The 15,556-nt window shown below is 40.5% G+C and overlaps 5 protein-coding genes across 8 annotated transcripts in view; 1 reads left to right on the top strand and 4 right to left on the bottom strand.

Moving 5' to 3' along the window:
• Positions 1–992: 992 nt before the first annotated feature.
• On the bottom strand, positions 993–2,718 carry ndufa3 (NADH:ubiquinone oxidoreductase subunit A3). The gene is made up of 4 exons (XM_017465526.3): positions 2,602–2,718; positions 2,119–2,190; positions 1,365–1,442; positions 993–1,180 (listed from the first exon to the last, which is right to left on the bottom strand). The coding sequence occupies exons 1-4, from the start codon at positions 2,609–2,611 to the stop codon at positions 1,089–1,091; spliced, it is 252 nt and encodes an 83-aa protein (XP_017321015.2). The 5' UTR covers positions 2,612–2,718; the 3' UTR covers positions 993–1,088.
• A 479-nt stretch (positions 2,719–3,197) lies between these two features.
• Positions 3,198–5,087, top strand: tfpt (TCF3 (E2A) fusion partner). 2 transcript variants are annotated; one of them, XM_017465511.3, is made up of 6 exons: positions 3,198–3,396; positions 3,614–3,826; positions 3,924–3,994; positions 4,133–4,202; positions 4,337–4,471; positions 4,557–5,087. In XM_017465511.3, the coding sequence occupies exons 2-6, from the start codon at positions 3,614–3,616 to the stop codon at positions 4,620–4,622; spliced, it is 555 nt and encodes a 184-aa protein (XP_017321000.1). In that variant the 5' UTR covers positions 3,198–3,396; the 3' UTR covers positions 4,623–5,087. The 2 variants fall into 2 exon arrangements, with proteins under 2 accessions (XP_017321000.1, XP_017321007.1); XM_017465518.3 differs by having other exon boundaries at positions 3,201–3,298.
• Positions 5,088–5,169: 82 nt separating this feature from the next.
• Positions 5,170–7,870, bottom strand: mrpl51 (mitochondrial ribosomal protein L51). Its single transcript, NM_001200800.1, is given in 4 exon segments — positions 5,170–5,457; positions 5,903–6,010; positions 7,440–7,528; positions 7,723–7,870. Coding segments are annotated over 3 exon segments (390 nt in total). The 5' UTR covers positions 7,525–7,528; positions 7,723–7,870; the 3' UTR covers positions 5,170–5,260.
• Positions 7,871–8,006: 136 nt separating this feature from the next.
• On the bottom strand, positions 8,007–10,716 carry LOC128629105 (cortexin domain-containing 1 protein). The gene is made up of 2 exons (XM_053675495.1): positions 10,577–10,716; positions 8,007–9,105 (listed from the first exon to the last, which is right to left on the bottom strand). The coding sequence occupies exons 1-2, from the start codon at positions 10,629–10,631 to the stop codon at positions 8,912–8,914; spliced, it is 249 nt and encodes an 82-aa protein (XP_053531470.1). The 5' UTR covers positions 10,632–10,716; the 3' UTR covers positions 8,007–8,911.
• The window catches only part of arnt (aryl hydrocarbon receptor nuclear translocator), a 15,174-nt gene continuing 10,310 nt past the window's right edge, over positions 10,693–15,556 (bottom strand). For 2 of the 3 annotated variants that reach the window (XM_017465482.3, XM_017465499.3), the window contains 4 exons: positions 15,529–15,556; positions 15,201–15,372; positions 14,936–15,081; positions 11,324–14,417 (listed from right to left, as the gene is read on the bottom strand). The exon at positions 15,529–15,556 is cut by the window's right edge and continues 129 nt beyond it. In XM_017465482.3, the coding sequence (XP_017320971.1) occupies positions 14,331–14,417; positions 14,936–15,081; positions 15,201–15,372; positions 15,529–15,556 (433 nt within the window). In that variant the 3' untranslated portion in view covers positions 11,324–14,330. Of the gene's footprint in view, positions 10,832–11,323; positions 14,418–14,935; positions 15,082–15,200; positions 15,373–15,528 lie in introns of those variants that run through there. The other variant, XM_053675235.1, reaches the window with a different exon arrangement.

Below are 15,556 nucleotides of genomic sequence, written 5' to 3'. Positions count from 1 at the left end.
TAAACCCCCCTAAAAAGTGAGATTGTCAGAAGGTACTGGTGGCTCAGACGTGTAAGGGTGTGTCCCTCTGTGGTGCAATACCACACAGGATCAAGGCCTGTGCTAAAGGTGCTGGAACCCAGTGGGGCACTAAATCTGGCAAAGTGAGAGAGGGTGAAAGCCAGTATGTCCCACCTGGGGCTCCTGGAGAGGTGGCAGGAGGGGTTATGCCACTCTGGGCTATCTCTTCTCCAATATATATTCCCCCCCCCTTTTTTTTATTCCTCCATTCATTTACCTACTTTAATATACACACACTATCTTTACTTGCTCTTCTATATCAACCACCCACACCATTACTCACCAACTCTGTTTCTGGAGATCTACCTTCCTGAAGACTTTTATCTCCAACCGTAATGGTGCACTGACCATCTAATCATTGCCTTAAGAAGTTCTTGATCAACTAAAACAGGTGTTCGATTTTAGTTGGAGATGAAACCTGCAGGAAGGAAGATCTCCAGGAACATGCTTAATCACTGTCTTTCACTGCACTTTCATTTCTAGCTACTTACTATTATACTCTATTACTATTATACACATTTAAGAAAGTTTTTTTTTTTTTTTTTTAATCCTTTCATCCACATTAACATAACTCCCAGTGTTCCTTCACACAGCACACCTCCAGACCTGATCCAGGAATCTCAGCACCACTCACTCACACCCACTCTAACCCACTGAGCCATGGATGCTGCCTGAAAGCCAAGTGTTTTTTTGGCTAAGCAGGTAGGAGTGTCTCATCATGAGAATTATGGTTCAAGACTCAGCGACTGTAACACATCTGACTTCTATATATCGACTAGAAAAACTTCTCTTTCTCCAAATGTACTGTTACTGTAATAAGAACAAAACAACTTTCTTTTCCCAGCCGTGATTCTAATAAAACGTACCAGGATGTAGGAAACATTATTACCTGTACACTGATATCGAAAGAAATGATAAGAGAAATGAACGAGTGGTGTTAAATAAAGGATATTTATTGAGACACATTGACTGAGAAAGAGCGAGAGATCTGTACAGGGTTCGGGGCGGCGAATATTTATTTAATTATTTCACATGTTTTTCAGCCAATCCAGGTTCCTGCCCTGCGGGTCACACGGGTGAGCGGGGACGTCAGGCATGTTTCCATCGTCTCGCACAGGAACTGAAAGAACACGGGTAAGAGTTAATGTTCAAAAGCAGAGCAGGTAAACAGGTAAACAAGTTCACAGCACAGAGTTAACACGGGAATCTCTCAAACTGTCACATGTACTAGCCACCAGATGGCGCTGGGGTTTTCTTTCTTTCTGGACACAATACAGTACACCTGAGGAGAGCGCGTCACTCACCTGGGTAGTTGTACGGCGTGGCTTTGTTCAACATGGCCGTGTATTTGGTGTACGGGCTCACCAACGGCAGAATCAGAGCTGCACAAACATCAGTTCAATATATAAAAAACAAAAATCACACTGGGATGCATTTACAGATCTTTTAGTGACAGCAGTGTATAAATGTTTACAGCATTAGTACGAACTAAAAAATAAACTACACGGGCAGCGACGCGACATCCGAAGGGTTTTTGCGAGCCGTTTTAAGCAAGTAAACATGGCTTCGCTTGATTTACAAATGGGGTTGAAGGAGAACTTCACAATCTCCTTCTCCTCCTCGGTTTCGTTCAACTGTTTTACAAACGAATATCTGAAACATTGAAGAGGGTTTTTGCGTGCTAATACTTTGACATGTTACCGGGAGAAATGCCAAGATAAATGGAAAACATTTCCCCGTCCATCTACCCAGAGGTCTGTTTTGTGTACTAGGCTTCTAGATTGGACAATACTTTTTAACGTAGGAGCAGAGATTCCTATTCGAGACAAAGCTCATGACGACAATCACGACGACAGCGGAAGAGACACAGAGCTTCTCAGTGTGTTTATTTATATAGTCCTATATATCTGGAATTTTTTAAAAAGCAGAAAACTCTAAATGGCCATTTGGGGTCAACAAGTTTGGGAAGCCCTGCACTAGAAGTAGCAGGACTAATCATGACTAAACTTTGGTCAGTTGAAAATAGTTTTTTGGCCTCAGATTCATTATGACACTGACCGGCGACGCCGAGGCCACAGGCTGCTGTGATCACGGGCTCCTTATTCCAGGCGTTTCTCAGGAACTTTCCGACTGAAACAATAAAAAGTTATATGTATTAAATACATGTGCAGACTGAACAAAGTGAATGCAGTACAATTCATCTGTATAATTTGTGTTTGTATTTAATGTATATATTCACTCACTCACTCACTCACACACACTCTCTCTCTCTCTCTCTCTTATTTACATATAAATAATAAATACGCTTCCTTTAACTTCCCTTTTAGCTAAAGAGATTAAAGACTAGCATATCTAACTGTACAGCACCTCCAGCCCCAAGGTCACTCCCGACTCAAAAACACCTAATTACACCCCATTTTGATGAACTGCAATGTTTAAACCCATTTATAACATCATTTTAATCTAAATATATTAATCATAACAACTGATACTATTAAATATCGCGCATTTCAAGGCGCTAGCTCGCTGTTGAATACTTACTACCCGCCATGTTGGGTCGTGTAGTTCTGTTCTCAGCTCCTAATGGGAAATGTAGTTCGAAGTCCAGGGACGTTTCTCGCTCCTTATTGGCTCAATAGGAATGATATATATTACAAGCGACGTAATGAAGCTCGAATTTTTTGAGGAGACGTTATTATGAAATATCACGATTTGCTTAGTGATTTATACTTACTATGCAAAAAAAGAGTTAGATTTAATGTTATATTCTTGATATATTTCATGTAAAACCCAAGTGGTATTCCGTGTTTGTTTTCTTATTATTTATGTATTTAATTATTGTAATTTATGTCATAAAAAATTATATTGAACATGCAACTATTGAACAGTATTAGTTTTTGTAGCGTCAAAAAATAAAAAAAAATCACAAAATACATAAGTAACGTACTTTAAACGTGACTTAATAACGCATTGTTTGTGCGTTTCTTTTTCTTTAAACATAAATATATACTTATTGGATTTTTTTTTCGTGTGGAAATTATATTTGACGCCTAAGTTTCATTGTGCCTTCATGTTGCAACATTATTAAATAGAGAATCTGAGTAGCATTACCCGCTCCGTATTGATTGCGAATCTGTGACGTCATTATCATGCGTCGTAGACCGTCGGCGCTGCTGTAGAAAAGCTGTTAGGTGTTGTTATGGACGAACTGAAAGGTTATTTATGAAGTGAGGCGAATGTACGTTGTTAGTTGCTTCTTATTAGATAAGTTGAAGACTCTTTCGTGCTGATGTGACACCAAATAGGTTATAGTTTTATTCGCTAGCAGTGTTCAAAGTAAGTCTTGTATTGTGTTTGCTTGTGCCCTTGTTTGTCAACATGTAAATAAACGTAGCTATAGACCAGTTATGTTGGTTTAAAAGTTGCTGAGATTTTAGACTAATACATACATTTTGCATGTGTGTTTATGTTGTATAATTTATGCATGATTGTCAAAGTGTTGTATCATGCTATAAGGTGTTTTTTTTTGCCTCATATCTCTCCTGTGCTGTAGATGATGGAGGATTTCTCAGGCCTGGCTTTGCCTCCTCTCTTTGGTGGTCACATCCTGGAAGCCGAACTGGAGGCTGCGGGCGTCGAGCTGGCTTCAGGAGCCACCGAGATCCTGGAGAGCGGAGGACCTCCTCAGGATGAACAGAAGGACACGAGGGACGTGGACAAGAGGAAATATCAGGCTCTGAGCAAAAGGGTCAAGGAGCTTGAACAAGTACATAAGTGCCTTTTGGGATTTTTCCTGGGTGTCGTGTGTGAGATAGGATTTGTGACCTTGTCATGGTAGAAATGTGTGATTTGTGTTCTTTCAGGTGAACGAGAGGACGCTGGCTCGCCTTCACCACGTCCAGAGACTCACACGCAGACTGAAGAAAGAGAGAAGGCAAGGCGTACTACAGCTCTTATGTTTAAAATGTTTAAAAAGGGGAATGGGATGACTTATAAGAAAAACTACTCATCACACTAATTTCACATTTTATACCCTGATTTTAACATTCGTGTGTCTGTGTGTGTGTGTTAGGTTCCTCATGAAGACTCTGGATGCGTACAGAGACGATTACAGAAATGCCGAGATCACAATACCGCTAGATGTGGGACACATCCTGTATTATAATAATAATAATAATAATAACAACAATAAGAACATTAAGTGATAAAAGACACTCATACCATGTCATGAGAATGAAGCACCGCCCACACAACAATGACATACATGTCTTAACAGGATGAGGGTGGAGCCAATTTAGACGGTGCCCCAGGAGAGGACGATGGCTCCTCCCCCTCCGCCACTAACCAATCATCATGCGGAGTGAAGAAAAAGCGGCATCGGGTTCCAAAGGAGCGAGAGAGAGACTCTCAAGTGAGACCTAACACAGTCAAACACTTCGGCAGTGTGTCTCAAACGCTTAAAAATTCTAACGTTGTGTCTCCGCTTTGCGTCGCAGGCCGAGTCGGAGCTGTGCATGATGTCCGAGACAACGTTCCCGAGCCCGAACTCCCTCTCGCACTGAACTCCACCTCCTCCAGTCTGAACTGAAAGTGTGTACAAGCTCGAATGTGATTTAGAGACCGGGGGGGGGGGGGGGGGTGATTCGCCAACAGGGACAGGAACGTTACAGCCACCAGTTTAGCACACACTTTGTCCTGTAGTTGTCTGTGCAGAAGAAATGATTCGGATGAAAATATAGTTCATGATTAATTTGTATATTTTAAAAACAGTGCCTTTTTTTGTGATGTACCTGATTCAGGCATGCGTGAATGAAAAATGCTAAACTATGCGATGAGCTTCCTTTATTTGTTAGTTACGTTAGTCTTGAACGTTGTACATTTCTGTTTGAACCGATCTTTTAAACATAAAGCTATTTATTATTAACAGTGAACATGCCGCTCATTATGACTGTATTACAGTGAATCATTTTCACACGGAACCTCATTAAAAAAAAATTAATTTTTAAATAAACTGATGTAATGTTTAATATTCAGAAAATTTCTTATTACAGTATGAATCTGCACGGTTAACTCCTGGTAAACAATTCAGAAACAGGGAAGAAGGTGATAGTTTTACATTTTTCCTTTATTTAATTGAAAACACACACACACACACACACACACACACACACACACACGCCCACACGCACAGAGAGCAGGACTATCTGTGTTTGCCGTAGCGGTTGAAGCGGCGATAAAGGAAGCGCAGTCTCTTCTCCAGCACCAGCTTATCCTCTGTCATCATGCGATCTCCCACCATCTTCTTCTTGCGCGCCAGCCGCTGGTACTCATTACCACGGAAACCGCGCACCCACACCGGCCCTCTGATCAGCTCTTTAGGGTGGGCTTTAAAATCGCCTGAGGTGAACAATTCAAAAGGCATAAAACTTCATCCCTGCTGGCATGCGTTATTGGTTGCTATGGTGACAGGAGCAGGTTTTTAACAGTTCGTTAACCACTTCCTGTTTGGCCAACACAAACTGTGAGTGTGCCTGCATTTTGTTGCCAAGGTAAAAAACAAATCACCAGCCTGTAAGCCAATCAGTTTCGTCAACACGTGTCCACCATTCTGATAGTGACTAAACCACTGTTTTCATGGTTACAGAGTATGACCAGTCTGAATCTACATTAGAGGTAGAACTCTTCTAGTAGTAAACAAATGCACAACCTGCCAGCCAATCAGAAACGAGTATTTTGGCCTAAGTGGTGCAGTGTAGTGGATAATGGTTGCTATGGTAACTGAAGGCATGTATGGAGCCTGGCTGACTGATAATGAACAGCACGCACGGCTAACGTTGCTCACCCAGAATGCCGATGTTATCGTATACACCGTACATGCTCCTCTTCTCCGTCCACCGGTCCACCTGCTTCAGGGGCGGGATGGCGTGCATCCGCACACGCAAACACGCTCCTAACACACACACACACACACAAATAGACGAGGAAATCAGGGGAAACCCTGGAGGACATAAAACACTTGGGCACGTGCTGTTATACAAAACTAATCAACTTTGGGGTAGTGACAGAAGACCAAATGATAGCGACGCATGGAAACAGACTGTATATAGAGATATAGATAGAGCTAGTGCTTCAGTGGTGCTTGAAAGTTTGTGAACCCTTTTGAATTTTCTATATTTCTGCATAAATACGACCTAAAAATAGATGTTTCACATGAGTCCTACCAAGAACCCAATTAAACAAATGAGCTAAAAATATGTCTGTCATTTATTTATTGAGGAAAATGATCCAATCTTACATCTCTGTGAGCAACAAAAGCATGTGAACCTCTAGGATTAGCAGTTAATTTGAAGGTGAAATTAGAGTCAGGTGTTTAGAATGAATGGAATGACAATCATGAGTGAAAATCTGTTTTAGGTCAGACTTGCACAGAAAATTCTAGAAAAAAATCTGAAGCACCACTGTAGATAGATAGATAGAGTGCGTTTACATAATGGACAATAATCCACTATTAACCTGATTAAGACAATACTCTTAAGAAACTAGCATGTAAACATCAATTTTTAATTACCTTAATCCGATTAAGGTCATGCTCAAATAAACACAAATTGAATTAAGACGTGTGGAGTATTCCTGTTTTAGTCGCATTATCGACGTGTATTACAGACATTTACACACCTTAATCACACTATTACCGTCGTGTGAGAGTTTTCACCGCATTTTGCGACAGGACACGATCACACACGGCAGTGCTCAACCGTTTTACGGCAAACAAGAACATGGCTGCGTCCCAAACCACGTACTTACCTACTATAGGCCTGAAGTAGGAGAAATACATGTATCTCGGCTGCTATATAGACGGTAAGTATGCGGTTTGGGATGCAGCCCACGGCTTCAAGCAGTCGTCTATTTGCACGAACAGCACGACAAATAATTAACTGCACTTGTAAAAAAAATTACAAAAAAAAACACCGAAAACTGTATACGGTCCCATAACGAAAACTAACTATGTCGATACGTGAAATTCTGGAGGGACGGCGTGACGCGGTGACGTAATGATGTGTGCCGTTAATCTAATTATGTTCTATAACACGTAAAACGGGAACATGAAAGGAGTACTCTAAAAGCGACTCATGTAAACACCTTAATCACATTATCTTACTCAGAGTAAAGTCAATAACTAGATTCCTGCTGTCCATGTAAACGTAGTCATAGATAGATAGATAGATAGATAGATAGATAGATAGATAGATGCGGACAGAAAGAGAGGGACAAACTGATATGCAAATGAGGCTATGACGCAGTCAGGTGCATGACTGTTTGAGCAGTGCATTAGTGAACTTTCCCCTTAAAGGCAGCTAGCAGTAGTAACAGTTCCTCACCTGTGTGGAGGTGTGTGGTGCAGAGCTGCAGTGAGCTTCTCCACAGTGACACTCCGGTATTCAACAAACTCCCCAAGACGGACATGTTCCTGAAACAAACAAACAAACAAACAAACACACACACACACACACACACACACACACACACACACAGAGGTTAATTAATCTTCACACAGCTTGAGTCTGGGCTCACGCGCTGACGACTTTAACCTTGAGCCTCACAGCCGTGTGTGTGTGTGTCTGTGGATGTTTCGTTAAAGTAAAGCAATAAACAAAGTCGTACCTCAGCCAGAAGCCACCGAACCCCACTAAATACCGCGGAAACTCCCGCACATCACCCAGTTTACACCGACACAGCGCGTATTCGCTCGGCCCAGCGAGCTAACACATTACTAGCATGTAAGGCGCGTGAAGGAAACACCACGGCGACTTTTAATTTTCAAATTTCAAAAGAAAAGCCCTCGCGCAAGATGTTATTATCTTACAGATTAGTAACTAAGCAAGTCAATAAATGTATAAAATAATGCACATTTTAAAAAGTTATATATATTTCTCATGGTGAGGTGAAATGAGAGTTTTAATCGTTTAAACATTAAAAACACGTAAAGTGTACACAGGTAAAATAAATAAATAAATAAATAAATATATGTGTGTGTGTGTGTACACACACCTTCAATAAAACCTACAAAATCTACAACAATAGCATTTCAGAAAACTAATTATATTTTACCTTGAAACACAACCATTTAACCACTTAACACTCAACCATTAACATACTTTTTTTTTTTTTTTTTTTTTTAAAAAACAAAAACAAAAAAACATTATATTTTTAAATGAACATCCTCGACTCGAAATTTGATGTGAAACATTTTAGTGTACATTCTGGAATTCTGGAATATTCCACAACAGGAAGTTGCATCATCCAAATTTCCCGAAGATCACGGGAAGAAGAGGAGCACATTTTCTTGTTCTCTCTCCTTTTTTTCTTTATTTGCAACATTAACGAATGACCAGATCACTTTTGAAAATACAACCCTGTTACCCAAATTATAAACTGAAAATAAATGATTAATTTAACACATAAATTGTAACGTCCTCATGTGGTTAGCATGGATGCTAGTTATTTAAGCTAGATTTCCGCTACAAAACCCCCCCACAATGCTGTTACTTATACATTAACAACTGTACTTTCTGTGGTATAAGAGGAATAAAACAATTTGGGACGTGCTGTTAAGGATAATCCACATCATCACACCACCTTGTTGTTGATTATTTTCCTATAACAGCAAGACACTGAGTGTTTCACACTAAGACATCGTACAAACAGCGCAGAAACAAGCACCCAGAGACGGACTACACACAAACAAGAACAAACAAATGCTTCGTATTTTAAAACTTTAGCAATTTTTAGTTCTGAGTCTTAGTGTTGAGTTTCTCTGACTCCTCCTTGTAGAGCTCCTGAGTTAAAGCGTTCATGCGTCCTGCTCCTCCTGATAGATGGAGATTGAGATGGCGCTGTAGGGATCGAGCACGATTTGGGAGCAGCGCACGATGCTGATCAGCAGGAACACGCAGAGCAGGAAGAAGAAGAAAAGAGCGAAGCCCAGATCCACATCCACGTCCAGCCGTGACTCAGAAAGAGGAACATCCATGTTTGATCTATCCGCTGGGGAAAGAAAAACCATTTAGGTTGTTGATCAAGCTTGAGCAAAGCTCGAGGGAACAAGTCGACATCACTGTACACAGGGACGAATCCTTTCTGATATCTGATTGATGTGTTAAATGTGTCTTTCTTTTTACCCTCCAATAATATTTCATCACCGTTCCCAATTAAAAAGGGCAAAACATCTTTGGCTCACATGAATAACTCATATGGCTCATATGAACGGCTCATATGAGTAACTCTTGGAAGACAAACAATGGGCATAAAAGAATGAAACCCAAATCCACATCCATTTTTTTTTAATCTTCAGGACCTCATTACTCTTCATCATTTGACTCAAAATATCTTCTTAAATCTTCACAGAGCGTCTAATATAATGATCTCTAGATGCCTCTCAGTCTTTTAGTAAAAGTCGGTCCTATTTTTAAGGTCCTGAAAGTCCTTCTTTGATCACAAATTCCCTCGTAACACTCTAAGTCACAAATATATCCAATAAATACATTCAGCATAAAACTCAACACACCTTTGATTATAAAACTGTAAACATACACATGCCTCTGAATAAGAGAAGAATCCTTTACGTAGGTCGATAAAGTTGCTAACAAAAAAAGAGCCCCTTTTATGACGCTTCTTCAGTCCTTGATTTGATGACGTAGATCATCTTCATCTCATGTTCCATCCCTCTTCTGTAGGTGTAGTCGTATATCTTTATAAAGAATTTGATCTCTTTTTGAATTAAATCCCGACAAAAATCGTTGTTGATTAGCTCTGTGGTGATAAGATAAAGCCTTCTGGATGGCGAGGACTGAATTCCGTGTAGGTAACTGACCCTGTTGATCTTGATCTCCTGTGGCTACTTCCACACACACACACACACACACACACACACACCACCTGTGTCCTCAATGAATACTTAAAAAGTGGAGTTTGGTAACAATAAGGTGCTTGGAGATGAAAACATTACTGAAGCAAGCGTCACGTGCAATAGAAGTAAACACGTTTTTCTGGATGTCGGACCTGCTCCAAACTCCAGCTATACTGGACCCTGCGATGGCTGTTGGGGAGATGAATCTACAGCAGGGGTTCCCAAACATTTTGGGCAAATGATCCCAAATGGACATCACAACCAAAGAAATATTCCTTTCACCGATGTACCGGTCTAATGGGAAATATTGTGTTGGTCTAGGAAAATAATCCACACCGGAGTGATATGATCCGGCTTAACACGAAGCGGAGGAGTCTAGATTCCAAATCGAACAGTAAAATGATTTCACGAATAGCAATTTTACTCACTGACAAACTCTAGCTCTCTTAAAACTTCCTCTTGTCGTCATGAGCTGAGTCACAAATAAAATTATTATTATTTTTTAAACTCTTACGTTCAAAACTACTGACTAATCTAGAAAATCCAGAAGGTTGGTACACAAAACAGACCTTTTGACAGGTTTGAAGGCAACATAAAAGAGGTTTTTACCTTTCAACACCTTACTGTAAGAGGAAAACCGGTTAGAGAAATGGGACTGAGCCATGCTCGGACCCAGAATTTGATGCAAGTGGTGGCTCAACGGTTAAGGCTCTGGGTTAATGATCAGAAGGTCGGGGGTTCAAGCTATAGCACTGCCACGTTTCCACTGTTGGGCCCTTGAGTAAAGTCCTTAACCCTCTCTGCTCCAGTGGTGCCCGATCATGGCTGACCCTGCCCATGCTCTGACCCGAACTTCCTAACAAGCTGGGATATAAGAAGAGAAGAATTTCACTGTGCTGTAATGTACATGTGACCAATGAAGGCTTCTTCTTCTAAAGGCCTTCCTGACTGCCAGAATCTAAGACACCTGACAGTTGCAAAAGATCAGAGTTACCTCAAGGGGATTCACTGCTAAATTTTACAAAAGCCTGCAAGTTGATCTTCCTCTCCCGTGCGGAAAAAGAAGCAGATGTGGATTTTGAACGTATTAACATTTGAACAGTTTAAATAGTCAGAAATTACAACACTTAGAATGGCATAGGAACATCTTTACACGGTTAGTCTCGTTAATAACCCTTATCGATAAATAAACGTGAATACACACATTAAAAACACACTTTGCTGTCACTTGCTGCTAGACGCAACGGGAATCACCGAGCAGGTCGTCCTGCTGGGGACAGTTCTGAAGATATGTATACGTTTACACATAAAATCATAAAACATGCAGATTTGAAAAAGCTCACCACACAAACCGCATTGCTTTTGGACAATATAACAATTTAATACAAAAAGAGTTCCAAACAAGTTCTCAACATTTTCATATACATATATATATATTTTTTAGATTTGTGTCATTTATATAAACTGCATTTTCACGGCTGCAGTAATGCTTTAAAACAAACAAACAAACAAGAATAAAAATCACCCTCGTCATGTCCCGCCTGGCTAATTTGCATATGCAAATTAGAGCATAAGTGAGACACGCCCTGAAACATGAGTAACCCATTTAAAAATGGCAAAAAAAAAAGGAATCGGTTTTAAAACAACTGCAAAACACGGGAGTCTTTGGATCGTAGAAACAGAGAAGGAACATAAGAAATGCCTACAAACGTCTTTGACAAGTGGGGGTTAAAAAAAAAAAAAAAAAAAATATTGGAAATTATTTGAGCATCACAGATTAGACTGTAGGTAGGTAGAGTGGATCTAAAAAGTCTACACACCCTTGTTAAAATGGCAGGTTTTTGCGATGTAAAATCATATTAGAACATTTTGACCTTCGATGTAAAGAAAATAATGACAAACTGTAAAAAGCTATTGAAAAACAAAACTAATTGTGTAAGTGTGCACACCCCTGAACTAATACTTAGTTGAAGCACCCTTGGATTTTATTACACCACTCAGTCTGTTTGGATAAGAGTCTATAAGCTTGGCACATCTTGACTCAGGAATATTTTCCTCACTCTTCTTTGCAAAAAAAAAATTCCCGATGTGCCAAATCTCCTGTGCACGAACCTCTTCAGATGTTTCTATAGGATTTAGGTCTTGGCTTTGGCCGGGCCATTTGTGATTCCCTCCAGCTTTTACTAAAACCCTATTTCCAGCAGAAGAAAAGCAGTCCCAAAGCATACCGCCACCACCGTGCTTCACTGTGAGGATGGTGTTCTTTTGCTGATGTTTCCTGCTGTTTCTGTGCCAAACATACCTTTTTACAATTACGGCCAATTAAGCTCGATCTTCGTCTCATCAGACCATAACACGTTTTTCCCCGATGCTTTTGGGAGACTGGATATACGTGTCTTGCAACCCTGGCCCATAGCCCAGACACATGAAGAATACGGGAGATGGTTGTCACATGTAGGAAGCAACCACTACTTGCCAGAAATCTTCTGTAGGCCTCTTGATAGCCTCCCTGACAAAGTTTTCTCGCCGTCTTCTTTTGTCACATTTTCTCCACTTGTTGATGACCGTGTCTTCACTGTGTTCTATGGTATATCCAATGCCTTGGACGTTGTTTTGTAGCCCTCGTGGGCTCTTGTGGCGTGGATTTTGCAACTAGGATGCAACCAAGACGTCAGAAAAATCCTAAAAGAACAGCTGAGATTTATTTAGTGTTCATCGGAGTCACATCTGTTGAAGAAATGCGTGTGTACTACTATTTCACACGAGCTTGACGATTGGTTGATTTTATATCCCAGTTATAAAAGAGTGTGCACACTTATGCAATAAGATTAAGTTTTTTTATTTGTATTTTTCTCTCTGATATGTGTCACTTTAGTTTTCAGTGGCATTGTATAGGTGGATTTATCATCTTACAGCATAAAATCCTGCTATTTTAACAGGGGTGTGTAGACTTTTTTTTAATTACTATTGTAAATGCAAATGTCTTTAACGAGGAAAAAAAAAAAGAAAAAGAAATATCGGGAATTATTTGAGCATCACAGGTTAACACTCTAGGTAGTTAGTTGAGGAAAAATAATTAAAAAGTTCAATATTTGCGATCTTTCATATTTAAATTATATTCAGGGCACTTCCCCAGACATGCACATGGACATTATATGATGAATGCATTTGACTAAAATTTTTTTTTTTTTTTTAAAACTACTAATAACTACTGCAAACTATTAATACCAAGCTTTCATCTGAAGTATCGGGTTAAAAAGGAAAAAAAAAAAATCATTATTTTAGATCGTACACAATCTTTCTTTTTTTTACGGTCTTATTTTTAATAAATTGAAATCACCCCCAGAATTAAATTAAAATGCAATTCACTAGAAAACAAAATTGAACAAAAGTGATTGTCAGAAAGAAGGAGAGCAAGAAAACTGAATAACAGAGCACCACAGTTGCAGCTGACGCAGGCGTAGCTAATTTGCATATGCAAATCAGGATGAGGAGATTTGTCATTTAGGAAATTAACATTAAATAAATAAATACTAGAGCGGTCGCTAATTTGCATATGCATTTTAGACCATAACCAGATACATGCCAAATTCTTTTAGCTACTTATCAAGTCACTTGATAAACAAAGTGAATAAAAGAAAAGTCCAGGAAAGTCTGTGTGCCTTTAAGTCTAATTACGACACATTTTCATAGTGATAATGTGAATAATCATATTAATAATAATTGCTTTCAGAAGAAAATGAACGATGGTTTCCATGGAAATGGTAACAGTGACTGTGTGAATTTACATAGGCACGTGTCCATAATCAGCGGTACAACAATCGCAGTGTTCTGTTGGTAAAATATCGTCACTACCTCTGTGCTCTGCTCGGGAGAAGGCATCTTACATAGGTAGCATTTTTAGGCAGTGCAATAAAGGTAGTCAGATTTGGAAGGCGTGATAAGAACCACCCGTTTTTAAAAAAATATATCTATTATACTGTGATAATATTGTAAAATATAAACAATTCTCGCTACTGAATATAAAACTGAACATCGACACAGTCCTCGTGTTTGGGGTAAAACTGCAAATGTCTCCAAGTTTGGGCGAGTGTGTGTGTGCGTGCGCGTGTTTCTGGGGGCGCAAGAGGATAAACCTAACTCAGTGTGTTGGACTGATTGTGCTCACTTTGTGCACTTGTGCGTGGTTATTAGAACACAGCCGCTTCCTCCGTGGAGGAAGACTCTATACGAGACATTAATTTACACCCCCCCGAAAAAATCAATCAACAAATCTCCCCTCGTTTTGTTTCTTGATAAACTAGATAAGAAGAAGAAAGAGACAAAGAAAGAAAAGAAAAAGGCTAAAAGAAAATGACAGGGATCACTCAGGAAATGGAGGAAACATGGGCATTTCGGTAAAGTCTTCGTTGCTGAAGTTGGCAGACGTATCCAGCATGGACAGAACATCCTGCGGGGGAAAAGAAGATATGTAGAACAGGCAGAGATAAATGCTTCCATGGAGAGCTGAAGTGATTGATATTAATGTCCCGGCTGAGCAGAGATTTGTTACCCATCTCAAACCTACTGATGCCCCCCGCTCCCCGTCTTAGTGTCTGTGCGGCCCATAGACGCCCCCTGCTCCCCGTCCTAGTGCCCGTGCGGCCCATAGACGCACCCTGCTCCCGGTCCTAGTGTCCGTGCGGCCCGTAGACGCCCCCTGCTCCCTATCCAAGTGTCTTTGTGGCCTACTGATGCACCCAACTTACTATGACAGTGTCTGTGCCAGAACCCTATTCCCTACTGTAATGTCTTATGCCTTAACCTAATGCTGTCAAGCTGTACCCTATACCGTACAATCTCAGGCCACAATCCAATGACCTGTTTCAAGAAACGATGAGTGACATCATGTCTATCTGTACAGTCATGTTTACGTTATCTCAGATTTAATGACTGTATGTAGTATGCATGTGCCCATGTAATACTCACGGTAAACATCTCTGGTTGGCTGTTCTGTATATGAGGATGCGTGTCCACTGTATTTTGTGTGTGTGGTTGATTTTGCCACTGCTGCCACGCTGCTGCTGCCTCTGATGGTCTAGAGGAGAACTGCGGCCCCGACTGGCTCATGTCACCTGTGGTGTGAGAATGAGAGAGTCTGTGTGTGTGTGTTTGAGACATACAAAAAAAAAGGGGGGAAAAAAGGGGAAGGGGGGGGGGGGGGGGGGGGGGTTTGTCATCTTTGAGCTCTTACCATATCCGTTTGTGGACTGATGGTTGCGAGCGTTCATCTGTGAGTAATTAGTCGTGTTGGCTGCAATGTTAGCTGAAGCGCCACCCATTTGTCCAAAAGAGGAGGATGCTGACGAGGAAGGGGCAGAGCTAAAATTTCCCATGGGAAATTGGGGTGACTGACTCTTCCCTGCCTGTTGGTCACACACACACACACACACGTAAGTGCTGTGCAGTGCTTTGCACCATATGCTAGTTAGCATGGTTACCATTCATCATGACCACTGTGGTATTTAAGGACTATTTAAGAGCTGCATAAATAAAGCCACTCGTCCCTTTCTGTTAGTGACCTGTGCACTGAAGGGAGCACGTGGTTGT

This window comes from Ictalurus punctatus, chromosome 1, assembly GCF_001660625.3.
Source record: "Ictalurus punctatus breed USDA103 chromosome 1, Coco_2.0, whole genome shotgun sequence".
Classification (NCBI taxonomy): Eukaryota; Metazoa; Chordata; class Actinopteri; order Siluriformes; family Ictaluridae; genus Ictalurus; species Ictalurus punctatus.
Note: the sequence above shows the minus strand (reverse complement) of the source record. Positions and strands in the feature narration are given on the sequence as shown.